Here is a 20,056-nt window from a genome sequence, read left to right on the forward strand (position 1 = left end):
AGAGATAGTAAGAACTGCTGATGCTGGAGTCAGAGATAACACAGTGTAGAGCTGGAGGAACACAGCAGGCCAGGCAGCATCAGAGGAGCAGGAAAGCTGACGTTTCGGGTTGGGACCCTTTAGAAATTTTCTGAAGAAGGGTCCCGACCCAAAACGTCAGCCTTCCTGCTCCTCTGATGCTGCCTGGCCTATTGTGTTCCTCCAGCTCCACACTGTGTTATCTCTTATGTCCCTGTGTTCTGATGGAGGCATATGGGCCAAATGATGGCAAATGAGACTAGATCAATATAGTATATGTGATCAGCTCGTATGAATTGGACCAAAGAGTCTGTTTAGGTGCTGTATGACTCCATGTCAAACCTGGCTCTGTTGGATTTCCTCATTGCCTTTGGTTTGGTGTAAATAACTTTAAATTTCTGCCGTCTGATGGTTGATTTTCAGATGCTAGAAACAGCTCTTATTTGATCAAAGCCCTTTATGATTTTAAATGTAAATCCAGGATAACATCAAACACAGAGCCAGTGGTAGTGTTGGTGCCGGGGTCAGATCATGTGAGTGTGTCCAAAGAATGCACCAGATATGAAATACATTATAATCTAAAATCAGGAATAAAGACTTGAGCTTTCCTGATGAACTGTCAGTATAATTGTAACATTTAATTATATCTCCCTGGTTGCCAGATAACATCTTGATGCTGAGAGACAATTTTAGATTTGAATTTAATTTTAAGTTAAAGCTTAATTGAAAAATATTCCAACAATATTAACCATTGTTTCCTTTTGTTTTTTGTTCAGGTCTTGCGCTTCCGGGAACATTGTGTCTTTGGTCTGCGCACGTAAGTTCATGGATTCCTTTAAAGATTTTCATTAGTTTGTCAAAAGTGTTTTCAATTTGAAAAATTTTTGTGTTCTTCAGGTAGTGTGTACTCAGGGAAGTTTTTGTTGGTGGGAAGTTGCAGGGGGAGATAGGAATTCTTAGCTGACGGAAGAATAAGCCACCACTCCAGACCCAATAAAGAAAATCCTCTACCATCCTGGGAGTTGCATGGTGCAATGCTAATAGTTGTTGTTGAAAAAGAGCAATTAACTTCTTATCAATGAGTCTGCACCATACCCAGGCAATGGCTGACATCTTGGTTTATATAAAAACTGTGGATGCTGTGAATCAGAAACAAAAACAGAAATTGTTGGAAAAGCTCAGCAGATCTGGCAGCAGCTGTGGAGAGAAGTCTGAGTTAACGTTTCGGGTCCAGCGACCCTTCCTCAGAACTAGTTCTTGACCTGAAACGTTAAGTCCGATTTCTCTCAGTTTACAGAGCTGTTTGGTTCCTGGACTTCTCTGGATCAGACATTTGGTCACTTTATGTTGTCTGATTTCACATTGTCTTGCCTCTCATCCATTTTCAGAAATGTTTGTTTTATAAAGTGTTTTTTTGTCCTCATCAAGCTATAGCAACAGTCTCTGTGTGACTGACTTCATTTCTTTCCTGTGTGTCATTTTTGTATATTCATTCATTCCTGAAATGCTGGCATCATTGACTGGGCCAGTTTCTATTGTCTATCTGTAAATACCCTCGATAAAATCATGAGGGGCACAGATAAGGTGAATAGCCAAGGACTTTTCCACAGGATGGGCAGAAGACGTGGGTAGATGCGGGTACAGTTACAACATTTAAAACACATTTGAACAGGTACGTGAATACGAAAGGTTAAGAGGGATATGGGCCAAATGCAGGCAAGTGGATCTGCTTTTGTTTGGGGAAATTTGATCAGCATGGACAAGTTGGACTGAAGTTGTTTCCGTGCTGGATGACTGTATAAAGTTGTTGTGAACTGCTGCAGCCTGTGTTGTTAATGCTACTCCCAGCAATGCAGTTAGGGAGAGAGTCCACACATTTTGACCCAGTTCCGATCAAGGGACAGCAATGCACTTCCAAGTCGGGATAGTGTGTGACCTGGCTGAGAACCTGGAGGGGTGGTGGTTTTGCCCTGTGCCTGCTGACCTTGCCCCTCTAGGGGTAGAGATCGCAGGCCTGGAAGGTGGTGGTAAAAAGCATAGTGCTGTGCTGTGGTGCATCCATGTAGATGTACTTGCTGCATGCTGGTAGTGATGAAGGAAGGACATGTTGAAGCTTGTGCCAATCAAACGGGGCTGCTTTGGCTGGATGGTGTTGACCTTCCAGTGTTGTTGGAGCTGCCCCCATCCAGGCAAGTGCGGAACGTTCCATCACACTCCTGAATTGTGCCTTGTCGATGGTGAACAGGCTTTGGGGAGTCAGGAGATGAGTTAGTGCATAATTCCCAGCCTCTGACGTGTTCTTGTGGCTGTTCAAAATAAGGCAGTGGTATCTTGTCAAAATTGGACAGATCACGTTGCAGAGCCCTCTTGCGTAAAACAAAACCAATTAACTTGAGTCAATTAGATGTATTTTTGTTATCACTCTTTAATATTAATCAATGATGAGGGAAGGGACGTCTGGATCAAAGGGTTTTCCTGTTCTTACAGTTTCTGGTGTTCCAAGGAGTACTTTTGGATTTTGATTTTCTTGAGATTGTGTTCTGATGGAGCTGGGGAAGTGAAGAAACCTGTCGGGTCATTTTATGTTGCATCATTTCAGGATGTGAGCGGAGTGGCACTGACCGGATTGTTGGGGGTACAGATGCCAGCATTGACGAATGGCCCTGGCAGGTTAGCCTTCAGTATAAGAATCGGCACCTGTGTGGTGGCAGCATCATAAACCCCCAGTGGATCCTAACTGCTGCTCACTGTTTCCCAGAGTAAGTGTGTAAGTAACTACAACCCTGCAACCATCTCCCTCCCTCCCCCTTCCCACTTCACCCCCAACCAACATCTTCTATCACCCATCAATTATTCTCTCTACACTGTGTCCATCAAACACTCCCAGGACAGGGACAGCACGGGGTTAGTTACAGAGTAAAGCTCCCTCTTCACTGTCCCCAGTCAAACACTCCCAGGGTAGGAACAGCGTGGGGTTATTTGCAGAGTAAAGCTGTCTCTACACTGACCACATCAAACGCACCCAGGGCAGGGAGAGAAAGGGGTTAGATGTAGAGGAAAGCTCCCATACTTCTTTTTCCAAACTGAAAGTAAAGTTTCTCCTACTCCTTTTCTAAACAGAAAGTAAAGCTCCCTCCGCATCGTCCTCGTTGAAAGCTCCCAGGGCACGGGCAACGCAGGGTTAGACACTAAATAAGGGTCCCACTGCACTGCTTTTTGTTTTGGAATGATTTTCTGAATGGGGTTGTTTATTTCAGGGAGTATAATCAGATTGCAAACTGGAGAGTGTTTGCTGGCAGTGACGTTCTGTACTCTGGGGGAAGCACCTTCTCCATTATGAAAGTTGTCATCAATGCCAAGTACAACCCAGTGACCAGTGACTACGACATAGCCCTCATTAAAGTGAGATCACCTTTACCGTACACAGGTGAGGCAAGTACAAAACCAAGTGCTGCTCATTCATGAGTTGTGTTATCAGATTGTTAAAAGTCAAACACTACTCCTCCCTTTCTCAGGTGAGACCTTCAAACAGCTTTCTCAAGGCAGCTTTCCACAGCTTGCCTGTTACTGACCTGCAGGCACGTTTGTCCAGAGAGACTGGCACCAACCCTTCACCACTGTACAATTCCACTGTCACCTGCCCCCTTGCAGGGTTACTGAGCCACCACCAGGTTGCCCCTCACAGAGGCACGGCTATACAGCAGTGGTACATCGGTTATTTCAGGGTATGCCAGGAAGATATTCGACTGTGGGAGCATCACAATCCACCTTAATCTCGGTCTGTGAGCATGAAAAGGGTTTCCAGGTAATCACTTTCTGGGAGATGTGGCAGTGATCAGTGAGGGATGGATCCAGTTGTAGGAGTACTAACTGAGATCAGCCAAGGCTACAGACAGAATCTTTGGTCACTCTGTAGTGGCCTGGGCTATTAATCCCAAAACTAAATGGGAACAGGATAGCTGTTAATGTAGGAGGTTCACTCTACAGGGAATGGAGCCTTAGCCACAAGTTTGAGTTAGTTAGTTAATTTCTCCCATTCTTTCCTCAATGCTGTTCACTTCGCTATTTTAGATGTTGATCATATCAGACTGGGGAGCACTTAGGTAACAATACTGTTCAAGCAGTAACCCAGAAACCTGCAGCAATGCTGTGGAGAGAAGATTTCAAATCCCACCTCTGGATTAACCTGCACTAGTCTCAGTAAAAACCCATCTAGTTCACAAATGCCCTGTGGAGATGTCAGTCTGCCATCTTTACCTGGTCTGGCCTACATGTGACTCCAGGTCCTGAACTAACCTCCCTCCCTAAAAGGCTAAGCAAGCCAGTTGGAGGTGAGGGTGATTACTCACCACTTCAGAGGCAGTTCACGATGGGTATACCCAATGTCAGAGGCTGTTACCTTTCTCACGCTGAATTTAAAAAGCTGGTTTCTTTAACCCAGACCAAATTGCTCCTGTTGGAGATAAGATAATATTCCAGGATTCCCAATTGTTGATGGCATTAGGAATAATGTTTCCTTCTATTGATTCACTTTTTTTCTTTCTGTTTCTCGGTCTAGATTACATTCGTCCTGTTTGTTTACCTAACTACGCTTCTCCAGTTCCAAAGAAAATTTTGGCATGGGTCACTGGTTGGGGCTACACTAAAGAATTTGGTAATTATCACCATGGATATGAAATGAGATCATCATTTTGAAGATGGCTGGAAAGAAAGAGGGGTTTCTCCAAACCTTTTCCAGGGGCACAGGGTTTCCTGTCTTTGTGGGAAGTCTTTTGTTGTGGAGAGAGTTGGAGTAAAATTTAAATTCCCGTTGTTACCTCTACATCCTAGAAATCTCCAGTTGGTCTCGCTAACAGATTTTGGGGTTCCATTTTAGGATTTATCAAACATTGAGGAAGTCAGGAAGTACAGTATGTTTTTTCCCCCAAAATAGTAGCATTGCCAGATTTGATTGGGCCTACTCTGGGTGGCTTCATCATAGGATCACTCCCCTCCAGTTCTCCCACCCCACCCCCCTAACACCCACGCTGCATCTGTGACCAGCTGCCTGAGAAACACCAACTTGCATTTGTTTAGCACCTTTTTTTTTAACCCAGTCATATGTCCCAAGGCACTCCACCAACAGTACTATCAGAAAGTCTGACTCCAGAAACACATGAGATTAGGAGGCTGGTGAAGGATTGGGTTCTAAGGAGAAGCGGAGGCAGAGGTGCAGGAGTTTAAGGAAGGAATTCTGCAGCTTGGGTTGCAACAGTTGAAGGAATGGATGTCAGTGGTGGGATGAGGAACTCTGGGATATGCAAGAGGCCGAATGGGGAAAGCCCAGATCTTTTGAATTGCTTTGACAACTCTTCACATGTTGCAAAAACACTTTTCACATGATGGCCAATTTGTAGTCTGCAGGCCCCTACTAACTGGGGTGTGATATTAAACAAAATATTGACTGGGATAAATAGTGACAGAAGGTTGGAGCATTCCCACCTGCTGTTGGAGATGTTGCTTTTGGACCTGAGAAGGCTGGACAAGTGACAGTTAAGGTTTTATCTGACAAGGTAGAATTCTTTCAGCACTGATCAAACTGTACTGCCTGGCTATCGTTCTGATTTTGTTTTCTGTTGTATTGAATAGGTCAAGTGTCAACAGTGCTTCAGCAGGCGAATGTATCGGTGATTGGACGGGAGATTTGCAACAGTCTGCAGTTCTACGGTGGGCAGATCACTGAGCAAATGCTGTGTGCAGGCTACCAGGCTGGCCAAGTGGATGCATGCCAGGTACAAAGATCAATGTAGTGCCAGCTCCCCGAAAGAGGCAGCAGGTTATAGAAGAGTCTGAGTGACAGTGAGGGGGTCACACTGATTATTGATGAAGTTGAAAAGTTGTGTGACAATTTCGCATGACTCCTTGACGTGTGAACACTGTACAAGTCTGTAAGAATAAAGGACGGGAATTGCCATTCAGCCTCTTCAGCATGCTCAATAGAATCACAGCTGATCCTACATTCCTCACATCCACTATAAAGTGTGCTGAACTTGAACAGGCTGTTGATTTGAGTAGGCTGTCTATGCAAGCCAGTTCACCAGCCTACTTCTTCAGAATTATTTCACCGACTTATTAGTTATTCTTCATTTTTGGATCCCTTTGAATTTCCTGGTAACCAGCAGGATCTTATTAAACCCCTTTTTATTGTCTGCCTGGCTGTTAGTAAGTGGCCTCTTTGCTTCTCTTGCCAAAGGGACCACCTCACTTTGCTGAAATTTTTCCGTTATGATGTCCATTGTACAATTCTGAAAACCATTCAGAACAATTGAACACTGAAGTAGTCTGTGTCCATATACAGCAGATCCTGGACAATATCCAGGCTTGAGCTGATAATTGACAGGTGCCCTTCCCACCACATGAAAGTGGTGCCATATAAACACAGTGGTTATAGGAGCAGGTCAGAGGCTAGGAATCCTGCAGCGAGTAACTCCCCTCCAGGCTCCCTAAACCTGTCTACAATCTAGAAGACGCAAGTCAGGAATGTGGTAGAATATTCCCCACTTGCCTGGCTCAGTGCAGCTCCAACAGCTGTCAAGAAGCTTGACACCATCCTGCACAGAGCAGCCCGCTTGATTGGTGCCTCAATCACCAAGTTCAACATTGACTCCCTCCGCGGTAAATATTCAGTAGTAGCAGCAGCATGTACCATTTGTAAGATGCATAGCAGCAGGATCTTCTAAACCCATGACCACTTCCACCCAGAAGGACAAGGGCAGCAGATACATGGGAACACCATGTGCTCAAGCTCCCCTCTGAGCTACTCCCCATATTGCTGTTCCTTCACTGTCGCTGAGTCAAACTCCCTCCCTCCCTGAAGGTATCTACACCACAGGCAGTGCTTCAGGAAGACAGCTCACTGCCACCTACTCCAGGGCAACTAGGGATGGGGCAATAATTACTGGCTCAGCCAGTGATGCCCACATCCCATGAATGAATTTTAAACGCTGTTACAACAGGATTAAGTTGCTGATGAACTTTTAAGTGAATTATTGTGGAATGGAGGCTTGTCGTTGGTTTTAATGAATGGTGTGGCCAGTTCAGGGGGAGAGAGGGCTCTGGTTGGTCTCTCCTGCCTGTGAGCAGCTGTAGATGATACTGACACCATGTTATTTTTGTGATGATTCTGTCAGATGAATTCTGTTGAGTTTACCATCCAGTTTCCTTTCAGGGGGACAGTGGGGGTCCGTTAGTTCTTCGTGTGAAGAATTGGCGGCTAATCGGGATTGTGAGTTGGGGCAGTGGTTGTGCCCGGCCAAATCGTCCCGGAGTTTACAGCAACGTGGGGGCAATGCTGGATTGGATCTACCATGTCCTAAATGTAAGTACAGGAGCGGCATTGATCGCAACACCTCGTCATCAGACTCAGCACGCACATGATCCACTCCATCGCCAACCACTTTTCTGCATTCCTTTGTAAATCATCGTTCCATGCAAAATAAACAAAAGTCCACTCCATTTAGAGAGCCACATTTTCATTGGTTACCTGGGAGTTTTGGAGCTGGCGATCTGTTAGACCCTTCAGCCTCTACTCTATGCTCATCCTGGTGCTGTGAACAGCTTCACTCCCTTTCTCCTTAGCCTGGAGATAAAGAGAAACAGCCACAATCCCTGCTCCTGATCTCTATCTGCTCTCTGATCAGTTGCCACACCTCCACTTTCACCACAGACTTTTGTCCCACCCAACCAACCCCACTTTGCATGTTCCTCTTCTCTTTATCCTCACTTCTTACTCTTTTTTTTCTTCCCTGTCCCACCTGATTCTCCTTTCTCCTCCCCCTCTTCTCCCTGCTTCCCTCCCACTCCCTTGCACTGCTCTCTCTCTCTCTGCCCACTGCATTGTGCTGACTCTTTTACACAGACTTTTCCTGCCACCTAGTGGCCGCATCAATTATGGAACAAGAGCGAGCAATTCAGAGGAAAATATTAAGTTAAAATCAGGTGAATGAAACTGGAGGGGAGAGCAAACTAATCTTGCAGTAATATGGGGAGAGAAAGAATGACAGGCAGGAGCGACGAGTGTGTGAAAATTTTTATGGTGGTATGGGATCTTTAAACTGAAAGAATGTCCTTGTGTTTAGAAACGGAAGCAAAGCTTGGAACAGCAGTGTTATGTAGTACAGTCAAACAATCTCAAAGTCTGCTAATTGCTCTCCTAGCAACGAAGAAGCATTTGCTTAGAAACTTGTCAGCAAATTAAAATTGGAAACCTCGCTCAGTACCTGTACTCGACTCATGGTCCTGCTTGTTACCTCCTTGACTATCTCCCTGCTAACCCCCTCACTGCCCCACTCCCTCACTGCTCACCAGTCCCTGTGAGTGAGGGAATGGATAGGGAGTGGCAGGAGGGTGGAAAGGGGCTGGGAGCAGGGCAGCCAGTGGACTGACCAGGGAATCATGTTCCCAGGATTTGAATGGAGTTGATTGGAAATGTTACTGGGTGCTACACGTGAAACTATCCTCACAGCACTCCATGTTAACCATGGTCCAGTTCTTTGATGCAGGCAGTCACCTGTGCTCCCTTGGACACTGAACCCTGTACAGGTTCGTGAGTGCACAGCTTGTCCATTGAGGTGACAGAGCGAGTAAAATAAGTGTTGGTCCTCCAGAGAGTGAGCATGGAAAGTTAATACAGTAAACTTCATTTTAACGAGCACCTTATGAACCTGTACTCTTGATAAACTGACCAAAATTATATACCCAAAATACTGTAGATTTACTTTATTTTCACAAATTCTGCAATATCTGAGTCGTCAGTTGATGGTGCAAGTGACAAGGTTCTCTGCCAATAAGTTCTATTTAAGACAAAGTTGCATTATTATTTAATTGATTTATGTTATAAAAAAAGTATAACAGTGATGTGTATGCACCCTGCATTACGTTTCTATTACTTAGTGTGTTTTTTTTTGTGTTGATTACATGGACCTCTTGATTATCCAGAATATTTGATCAACTGGCACATTCCTAGTTCCATAGCTGCCAGTTAAGAAAAGGTTTGCTGTAGTTAATTTTGTTTTTAATTCACTCATGGGACTTGAGCATCACTAACTGGGTCAGCATTTGATGGCCATCCCCAGGTGCCCTTGAGAAAGTGATGGTGAGCTGCCTTCTTGAACCCGCTGCTGCTAATAAGAAAATGGCAGATGAAGTTGACAAATTTTTTTTGCTTCTGTCTTTGCTAGCAAGGATATAAAATACATTTCAGTCTTAGCTGTAAATTGGGAAGTGGAAGGGAAAGAGGAACTTAATATTGCTTCCCTCCTGATTGTAATGTCACCTAAATGAACTTGGGGAGCTGTGGGCTGATGAGCCTTTGGATTGTGATAGACTTCATCCATAGGGCCTTCAGGGTTGCTAATGAAGAAGTGGATGGTGCTAATTTTTGAAAATTCCCTCAATTCAGGAAGGGTTCCATCAGACTGAAAAGCCACAAAAATAACCTTTACTATACAAGAAGTAAGACAGCAGAAAACAGCAGCTCTGGGCTAATCTGTCAAGGGTAAAGTTGTATCATTAGACGTTATAACTACACACTTTTAGAAAAGTTCAAGGTAATTGGGAAGAGTCAGCATGGCTTTGTGAAATGGAGGTTGTCATGTTTAAAAACCTTATTGGTATCTTTTGGAGGAGTGACATGTGCTATGGATAATGGGACCATGTAGATATAGAATTCCTAAAGTATGGAAGCAGGCCGTTCAGCCCATACCAACCCTCAAAAGAGCATCCCACCCAGACCCATTCCCTTCCCTATCACATTGCATTTCCCATGGGTAATGCACTTAGCTTTCACATCCTGGGTGTTGTGGAGCAATTTAGCATGGCCAATCCACCTAACCTGCACATCTTTGGACTGTGGGAGGAAACCAGAGCACCTGGAGGAAATGCACACAGACACGAGGGGAATGTGCAAACTCCACACAGACAGTTACCCAAGGCTGATTCAAACCTGGGTCCCTGGTGCTGTGAGACAACAGCGCTAACCACTGAGCCGCCATGCCATCTCTGTAGTGTAATTGGATTTTCAGAAAGCATCTGTGAAAGTGCCGCATCAAACGTTACTGTGGGAAATAAAAGCTCATGGTATGGGGTAATATATTCACATGGGTGAAAGATTCTGTGGCTGGTAAAATAACAGTAATGCATCATTGGCAAGATATGACAAATGGAGTTCCATAGGGATCTGTGCTGCATTTTACAAGTTACATCAATGGCTTTGTTGAGGGGAGTGAAGACATGGTAGCTAAATTCAGTGTCAACACCAAGACAAGTAGGAAAGTATGTTGTGAAGAAGACACAAGGAGTTTGCAGAAATAGGTAGATAGTGTGAGTGAGTTGGCAAAGATCTGGCAGATGGAGTATAACGTGGAAAAATGTGAAGCTGCTCACTTTGGTAAAATGAATGAAGAAGCTGCGTATTACTTAAATTGAGGAGAATGGGATTCTGAGGTGGAGTGCCAAAACATTTAGTTTGCAACCAGGTATGTAATCAAGTAGGCTAATAGGATGCTGCTCTTTGTGAGGGATTGAATGTGAAAGTGAAAATGTTATACTTCAGTTTTACAGGGTGGTGGAGAGGCTGTGTCTCGAATACTGTGTCCAGTTTTTGTTCTTTCATTTATGGAAGGTTGTAAATGCATTGAAGGCTTTATTAGATCAATACTTGGAATTGTCCGAGGAGGAGCAGTTGGACAGACTGGACTTGTCCCCTCAGGAGTTTAGAAGACCGTGGGGGTGCCTTGATTGAAGTGCATAAGATCCTGAAAGATCTTGACCAAATGGTCATAGAAAGGATCTTTCCTCTTGTGGGCTAGCTGAGAATGAGGGGCAATGCTTTAAAATTGGAGGTTTCCCTTTTTAGGACAGGGTTAGGGAGATTTTTGTTTTGGAGGGGAGTGCAACTTTGGTTGCAACTTCTTCTGTTAGAGGGTGAGCTGGTTTTAATATATTTAAGGTGTTGTTAAATAGATTTTTAGGTTCTTGGGTACAGATGGGAATGTGAAATTTGAAATACAAACACATCAGCCATGGCCTTATTGACTGAGCAGGCTTGAGGAGTGGAATGAAGTACTTCTGTTCTTTTGTAAATGCACCCAAATATAAAGGACTTCTATTATTGTCCCCTTTGGTCTTCTCTCTTTATGGGATAAAGTGACCAAGTCTGTTCAAATGTCCCTGATAGCTGTAAAGTCTTTGATCTGGTAATTATCCTTATAGGTTTTTTTTGTACCTTCACCTGTGTGTCTTTACAAAGTGCAACCAAGGTTTGATACAAGTTTAACAGAACTTCTCTACTTTTGAGTGTTGCTTCCATGGAAGTGAACCCCATTGTTCGGTTAAATATTTTAAATGGTTGTCTTAACAGTAACAACAGAAATTCACATATGTAAACATTGCATTTTTTTTGTGTTTCTGTTTTATAGATGCAGGAGTGAGAACAAGAGCTGTGGGGACAGAAGTCCGCTTTGTACCTCGACCTGGTTTCCTGAATTTGTGGGAGACTATTACTCTATGCACTTTATTGAAGATTTTTAAGGGATGCAATGATTTGACTTTGAATTACTCCTTTGTCTTGCCTTAGCTCAGTCCAAAACGCAAGAACGCAAAACTCTCAGACACCAACTGCCTCATGATCGTCTACAAGGGAGTTCAGACGTGAGGTTCGGGCAAATGACAGAAATTTGTAGTAACTTTTTATTTTTTTTTAAATTATGTGAACTGTGTTAATTTTGAGATTGTAAACCGTCCCATTGTGCACTCTTCTGTGTTGTCAATATCGAAAAGTCTGAAAATACAATGGAAGGAATGGGATTTGTTAACTTATCTTCCAGGGAGCAATTAATGTTGTTTTTGATTTATTCTAAATACCTCCTGGTGGGTCAAACCTCCACATTTCTAAATGCCTTGCCACCAAAAAATAACCTTTTAATCTTTTGATTGAAAATGACTGATTGGACAACTAGAAGTTTTACAAATTCTTTCTGATTCACAAATTGAGGTTTGAATTAGTCAATATGATGGCCAGATTTTTGCACAGCAGGTTCCAGGTTGTCCTATTGATATTCTGCAAAGGAAAGTTTGAGCAGGATGTATTTGGTGAAGACCAGTGCCTTGTTTTTATAGCCTTATTATCTTACATCGTAACTTTTTAATGTTTATGAAACACACATTTTAATACTTGTTAGAAAAGCTTTGAAAGCATTGATGATGAGGGATTGGGGGTGTGCAGGTGTATGGAAAAAACTACTTGCTACTTGAGTCTATCTTTCTAGGAGATCGTCACCCCTATCCCCTTGAATTTGAGAGCGGACCCAAAATAATGAAAAGGGCTATTTTGTGTGTTTTGATGCAGACAAGGAATACTAGTGTTTGGAAATGGCAACCTATCCACTTGTTGATATTGATAAGAGCCACCCCAGATTGGAGACTTAATGCGTAATTTTTATTCTCTGTCCCCTTCCATCAAATAGTCTTCCAGGTGCAGATGTGCTGAATGCAAAATGGAACACCCTTCACGCTGCCCAGCATAAAGACTAATTCTAAAGCAACAAGCCATGGCCATTGATTAATTTTTGGGTGAGATTGAAGTGGAGTGGGAGTGCCAAGGGAGGAGTAGATTTGTATGGAGACTGGCAAAAGCCACAGTGAGGGGATGGATTTCAATAAGACTTCTAGAAGTGACTGCCAGAGAGAAAATAGTCCTGTGTGGTCATATTGATAAAGGCCGTGAGCATAATCCTGGTGAAACCAGAGGGTCCATCTGAATCTTAACGGTTTTAATCCAGTGAACATTGACCTGTGTATGGTATGTCATTTCATGGATATTTCCATAATGCTTCACTCAGTAAAATGCAGAGCCTATTTTAAAAAGGAGCTTTTGATTTAAAGATATTTACTTGAATCAGGGTCAACTCTTCTTCACGATTGAGGCAAAGCTGAGGAGTGTTTTTATGAACTTGTACACTAACTCGAGGAGGAGAGAAACTGGTTGAAAATGGGGGGGCCTTAGTGACTCCGTGTGGGAAGTGCACTGCTTGGTCTGATACCTGTCTGCGTTAGCCAGATCCCTGATTTCATCCATGGATTCTACGGCATTGAGTGGCACAGCCACGTCTCAATGAGAAGGAAGCGGTTATATTTAGTTTGAAAGTCTTTGGTCGGACGTGGCTATAACAAATCATCCAGCAGCCCTACCTCTCACTTTCCAGTGTCTCCTGCTTTGGAATGCATGCATTGGTAAGTCCAAGGCTGGGCTATGATCCATTTCCCCCCTCAGCCCTTTGTGTCTCCTCATCAATATCCTGAAGATTGTCACTGTCTAAAACCTGTACATGATGCAGAGGGAATTATATGGGGGCTGAGGGAGTTGCCATAGGGTGCACATAAATCCATTCTCCAATGAGAGAGCTGGTTCCTTTTCATTGACTGGGGAGGGGGTGTTAAAGACTCAGTGTATTTTTCTGTATACAACAAATGTTCATTCAACCTGTTGATCAGAGGTGACATTTCCCGTTTGGAAGCCAACTGGGTTAGTTCCCATCTGTAATTTCTGTTTGGTCCATCTTTGTGGTACTGATCCTGGTGCTAACCTTTTCCAAAGACAAAGGTAAGTGCTGCTTTTTCTCAATCTCTCAATGCCACATCCCCCTCGAGTGATTATAGCTTTGATCTTGAATGTTTGCACCAAATTGCATGTCAATTCTTTTTTTTGGTTCAGTTTTTTTGATATCTTTGTACCTGAATATTCGGATTTGTTTTTAAATAAATAATTGACTATTTTTCAATGCTGTTGTGTATGTGACATGTCTGAGTTATATAAAAGATAGGAAATGTTCATCTTGCACAGTAAACCCTTGTCTGTGTACAGATGGGGATAGGGGTGAGGGGTAGAGAATCAGGTCTGTCAGACCACCCCTATCCCCCCACCCCACCCACTGCCATTTCTTCTCCCCTCCCCCACCAGAAGGAAAATTCCAGTACCCCCCTTCAGCTTCATACTGGGGAAAGGTGAGCTGCATTTTTGTGTTGGAAACTTGGTAACGCAATACATTAATGTTCCAATAAAAACAAGGTGTGGGAAACTCTCAGTGGGTCTGGCAGCATCTGTGAACAGAGCAAATGTTTCAGGTCTATCTGTTGTTGCTCAGTAACAGTCTCACCTCCTTGAGATCAGATACTTTCCGAAACAACTTGTTCAGACATGTTATGACATACCTCTGGAACAGTGGGACTTCCACCCAGCTTAGAGGTAGAAACAGTAACACTCTGCCACAAGAGTCCTAATGCTACAGTCAGACTCCAATCTATGTGCCCAATCCATTAGCCTCTGGGTTACTAACAGAATACAAGTGACTTGACCACTACCCCACCATCACTTGGTGTCCTCTTGAGGAGGTAGGTCGTGGTGCTTAAGATGTCACAGGTAGAGAACATTAGACAAAGGCCTAGTTTGCCCTCCTAGTTCTTAGTACCCGTACATTGCGGAAGCAGGCCATTTGGCCGATTGAGTACACGATGACCCTCCAAAGAGCATTCCACCCAGACCTGCCCTCCCATGCCCTATTCCTGTAACCCTGCATTTCCCCCCGACCCACACGTCTTTGGACTGTAGGAGGAAACCCGCACAGACACGGGGAGAATGTGTAAACTCCACACGGATGGTTGCCTGGGTGCCTGGCGCTGTGAGGCAATAGTGCTAACCACTGAACCACCATGCCACCCCCTTGGGTGTAAAATAATCTCATAGCACTATTTGCAACAAAAGCTGAGGTGTTCTTACCCTCCCACCCGAGTGACCAGAGATTGAACTGTGTGGTGATGGTGTCCTGACTGGTTTTTGCATCACAAAAGACGAGGGCTCCACCCAATTTTTTGGAAGAGTGACCATTCACTGATGTTCTGGAAGTCTTTGCCAAGCCCAATCTGGGTTACATTTGACTCCAGGCTTGCAGCAATGTGGTTGACACCTCTCTGAAATGGCCCAACTAGCCACTCAGCTGTCTCAGAGAAACCTAGAAATGCTGGCATCGACGGTGACACCTATTTCCTTTTTAGTTAATTTTGTTTAAAAAAATCAAAGAAATAAAGAGTTGGTTTCCCCATCCATTGATCGAAGTACAAGGAGAAATGCAAAGAGCCTGTAATTGCTGACTGTAGGGAAAAGAATGAGACAGGGGCATATACAACAGGGTTAGATTGAAATGTTTTTATTTTGATTTGTGGGGGATCTTCTTTTCAGTATAAAATAAATCTATTACCAGCATACAAAAATTAAATAGAATCTAGTATGTCAATCCTTTACACATTGGCAACACATGCATAGTTTATATTTGGCATCTAAATCAAAAAAAGACAATGCAATTTTCATCATCAGAGTTTGAGAAACACAGATTCTGCCCTGCTACCTTCTGAACCAAAGTGTACCCCCTGTAATCTGACAGTCACCAGAGTAAAGGGACATCATCATCCCATGTCATGGTGTGAGGAAGTTGGGTCATTCCTCAATCAGTAAAGACAGCCATTCAAACTCAGGCAGTGACCTGTTGTTTTGAGCTTCATTTAATGCCTTTAAAGGTCAATGTTATTTTGAATTGGCTTCCTTCAAGAAAACCCTGAGTAATGTAAAGTTCATCACCAGCTCCCCTTTATAAATGGTGAGGTATATCCTTCGTCACAGTTTTATCTTTTGACTTGCCCATCCGACAGCTCTGTGTGGGTGGGACTTCAGTCTGATTGGACATCATGTCTTGATCAACAGTTCCAAAAGGTTGGGGGGTGGGGCGCAGGGGTGGGGGACTCTCATTCATAAAACTCACTCACAGGGAAGCTGAGTGTTTTCTCTAGATCTACATAGGAAGGTAATTAAATAATTGAGTGGTGAAGTTTTAAAACACAAAGCCAAGGTGCATGCTGCATTTTGTATATGTCTCCAATATTTTGTGATTAGAACCTGGTAAAATACCATAATCCCAACCTCCGCCCACTCTATTTGATAGAAGGAACTCTACAAACGCTTGGAGTAAGATTTCCCTATCAAAAATATTAATTTTTTCTTAAAAAAAGTCACCTTCTACTTCATCCTGAAATGTGCAGCAATGCAGTGGCCAGTGGAGACTGCCCAACTGGACAACCCAGGGTTTAAGAATTCTGTCAATTACAGTCTAGCATGCAGCAGGCTGTGCAGTACTCCTGCCATGTGCTCGCTACCTGGGCCAGTGGTACAGCCAATCCATTTCTTTCATGGAACCACAGGTTGACTTGACTGGAGCAGTTGGGGTCTCTGGTGATGGACTTGAACCACTCATCTTTGGGTGACTGATGATGCATACAGGGTTTGCTAGGACATCCCTGGGTTTAAGAAACCGCCAGAAGGTAGCTGATCACAGAGTCTGTGGATATTGCATAAACTCTTGCTGTTTCTTTCATAATGCCCAATTTCTTGAGCACGTTGTGATTTGACATCTTACATGCATAACATCTTAAGAACTATAGTGAGGTAACTGGCATCACAGTATCACTCAATCTAGTGACATCAGTGCAAATTCTAATAACAAGTCAGTTACATTGTGGGTGTGCATTCAGTAGTGTCAAGAAGCATCTTAAATTCCATGCAATCACCAGGGTGAGAAATATTTTCCCTGGCTTTAGGGCATCAGTCTGTTCACCACTCACCACCTTCACATTAGTTAGCCTTGTACTGATCAGAAGAGATCATGACTTAAAAGTCATTTTCTCCTTGGACATGAGGTTAATGCAGCATTCTCAAGTTCAAGTCTCATCAACCACGAGCTCAGCCAGAATAATTGTAACTGGCATCATTGTAGGTCCTTGAGAACATCTCATGCCTTCTTGTTTTAGTGACTCAATCTGTGCATCATGAGTCTAGGACCCAGTGCATTTCATAACGTGGTGTTGAGAGACCAAGGCTACCTCTTTATCATCTTGCTGTTGTGCCACAGCCTCTCAAATTGAGCTAAATCTCAATGCGCGACATCTGGAACAGGTTCAGATGGGTTCCAGAAACAGAAGGACTAGGTCTAACCAACAATAGAATTCAATTCCTCTCTCTCATCTCCATAGTGTAAGCAGGCCTTTTATTGAAGATGTCAAGGATGCTTCTCAAAGACACCACACTGTTACACTGGGGAGGTTCCTGTTTTGAGTCCAATGTTGTACCAATCCCTTACTCTGTCAGGTATTGGGCTCTCCTATATCTAACCAGCCAACCCAGAGAGCAGTCATGATTTTTTAAGATGCTTCCTGCTCACACCAGTGTGCAAATTCACAAGGCTGATCAAAATCAGATCTAAATTTAGACCGAAGTCGGCAGTTTTGGGAGTGGGTTTGCAACTGAATCCTGGCAAGAGCTGATGAGCCTGACAGAAGAACAGGGTTTTGGGGGAAAACTAACTCGCTGGGTGGGGAATTCACAGGATCACATAGAGCTAAATCTACATTCGATCCAATGGGAGCAGATTGACTTCCTCCTGCCCATATGGGATTGGGTGCAATGTTGGTTTTATATCATCCAGATTTTACTGTACCTCAAAGCCAATATGTAAAAAACAAAGCTCTCTCTGACCACAGTCTGCAGTTAAAATTGTTCTCTTTGGATCCAAGTTTTCCAATTTTGAGCAATGCATTGAAAGTGACTATAATCATTACAGACTATATTTAAGCAAAACTGTATGAGGTTTGATAGGTGAGGCATCTTTCGGAACTTAGACACTGATTATTAAAGGAATATCTTTCCAAGATATTCTGAGAATGACCAGCCTCACTATTACATACTGATATTCTAAGGGATTGCGTAGCAGATGCTTGTTGCTATGACACCAGTTGTAAGTGGTACCGTGGCTTATTTGCCTGAAAGGTGCTTTTGGTATATCAGGCAATGACATCATCATTCTACGAGGGCAGTAAGTTAAGGAGACTCTGTCTCTCATTTATTCATAATAAGCAAATGGAATTGAGGGGAGCCAATTGCAAGGGACAATACCTTGTTGGGGTGGGGTGGAATTTACAATGAGTGATGATACAGTGATGTAATATCAGTGGCTTCTGATGGATGCATCAGTGCTCACCTTCAGGTTTTATCAGGTCTTTCACTGAGGACCGTTTACCACCTACGAGATGCATGGAAGGATCCACACATACACAAGGAGTAGAGACCCTGGTGCAAATGGTTAACAGGAAAGCTGTTCCTGGGTAATAATGCCAATCTAATGGACATTCACTGGCAGGAAGTGCCACTGGTGGGTTCACCCAGCTGTGGAGAGGGATGCAGACCCGAGGTTTGAGTGGCAGTCAGTGGAAACGAGCTGGGAAGGAGGGAATGCTGACTGATTTAGTCTAAAGGATGATTTGGGAACAGCAAAGACTCTACAATCAAAGCTGAAAAGTGAAGGTGAAACGATAGAGGTTCCAGAGAGCCACCTGGAGGCAGCTCTCCAAAATCTCATTGGCTGACCTCCACCTGATTGGTGGAGATTGACTGAAACCCATCAGTGACTGAATCAATTGGAGCAACTAACTCATGGAAAAATGTTTGATAAATTACATGATGTGAGCATATGATGTGTCACAGTAGCAGCTCATATTGCTATGCTAGAAAGACCAGTCCAAAGGAATTTTTAGATATTTCCTAATCAATTTGTTCAAAGATGTTATTACACACCTCTGGAGCAGATAGGACTTGAACCAAGGTCACCTGGTCCAGAGGTAGGGACACTACAATTACACCACAAGAGTCCTAACAAAGATATTTTTATACTTACTAACCTGTTCTGGGATATTATTATGCTCATCTGAAGTAGGTGGGACTTGAACCTGGGTTGCCTGGCTAAAATGTAGGGACACTAATCCTGCACCACAAGATCCTCCAAATGGATGTTTTATCATATATCCCTAAGGAGTTTTAAAAAAAAATTTAACCTACTTTTCTAATCAACCTGCACAGAGATGTTATTACCCACCTTTGAAGTAGATGGGACTTGAACCTGGGCCTCCCGATCCAGGGGTAGGGACACCACATGGCACCACAAGGCCCTCCAAAGGAGTTTTTATTTATAGGTCCCACAGGGGTTCTAGTCCCTTTTAATTAACAGTATCTACCTGATGCCCGTATGTAGATAATGAAGAGTCTGGGACATCCCTGATGGTGAGAAAATGCAAAAATCTGCATTCAACATGCAAGAAAAGCTGGCTCCCACAATGGATCCAAGTGCCTAAATATGCATAAAGTGTATGAATACTTGACTGTGTCTCCAAGCTCCAAAAGAGGGACATTTGGAGATGAATGGGGAATGGAGCTCATTTACTGCTTTTCTATGAAACAATTATTGCTGGAACTATTTTGTGGATAGAATCTAATCCCAATACTGTTACTATTAAAGAACTGAAAGTCACTTCATGATTGCCAATGTTCTTGTTTGTACACAACGGAATTATCCAAGCGGAGATAGAAAATGATGCATGCCACCCTCAGTTTCCGAAACTTTCTGCTGAAGTGCTTCATGTGAAAAACAGCAAATTCTTATTGGCAACACTCCCCTTTAGTAGACAGATCATCTTCCTTCACATGTTTGTTCACAATCTTATTCCAATTGCTTAGAAAGAAGATTTAACTAACTCTATTACAGGAAGTACTTGATTGCACCACTTCCTGATCACACTGACATCACTGCATTCTAAGGTCTTGACCAGAAAGTTCCCAATCAGTTGCACATCATTTGCAACACCACCCAGCTTGGACAAGAAAAATGACAACCAGAGTCTTAAGTGATCTTTCACATTCCCAACTGATCAAGCTTCAGATAATTTGCCCCTTGATTAAGTGCCTTTGAAATTCATAGCCAAAAAAAAGCAAAGAGCTAAGTCATATAAAGGTAGCATCCTGAGTAGCATCATCTGTTATTTAATACCATTGGGCATGCAGAGGAATCTGGTGCTATACGAACACTCCCAGAGTTTTATATTGTTTAGAATATATTTATGAACTTCTGAA

At 43.3% G+C, this 20,056-nt stretch overlaps 1 protein-coding gene across 1 annotated transcript in view; it reads left to right on the top strand.

Moving 5' to 3' along the window:
- The window catches only part of tmprss4a (transmembrane serine protease 4a), a 44,252-nt gene extending 30,417 nt beyond the window's left edge, over positions 1-13,835 (top strand). The window contains exons 7-13 of the mRNA XM_048615679.1: positions 795-835; positions 2,618-2,777; positions 3,276-3,445; positions 4,577-4,672; positions 5,647-5,789; positions 7,226-7,375; positions 11,475-13,835. Coding sequence (XP_048471636.1) covers positions 795-835; positions 2,618-2,777; positions 3,276-3,445; positions 4,577-4,672; positions 5,647-5,789; positions 7,226-7,375; positions 11,475-11,486 — 772 coding nt within the window. The 3' untranslated portion in view covers positions 11,487-13,835. The remainder of the gene's footprint in view (positions 1-794; positions 836-2,617; positions 2,778-3,275; positions 3,446-4,576; positions 4,673-5,646; positions 5,790-7,225; positions 7,376-11,474) is intronic.
- Positions 13,836-20,056: the final 6,221 nt, after the last annotated feature.

Source organism: Rhincodon typus, chromosome 32, assembly GCF_021869965.1.
Source record: "Rhincodon typus isolate 14 chromosome 32, sRhiTyp1.1, whole genome shotgun sequence".
In the NCBI taxonomy this organism is placed as follows: Eukaryota; Metazoa; Chordata; class Chondrichthyes; order Orectolobiformes; family Rhincodontidae; genus Rhincodon; species Rhincodon typus.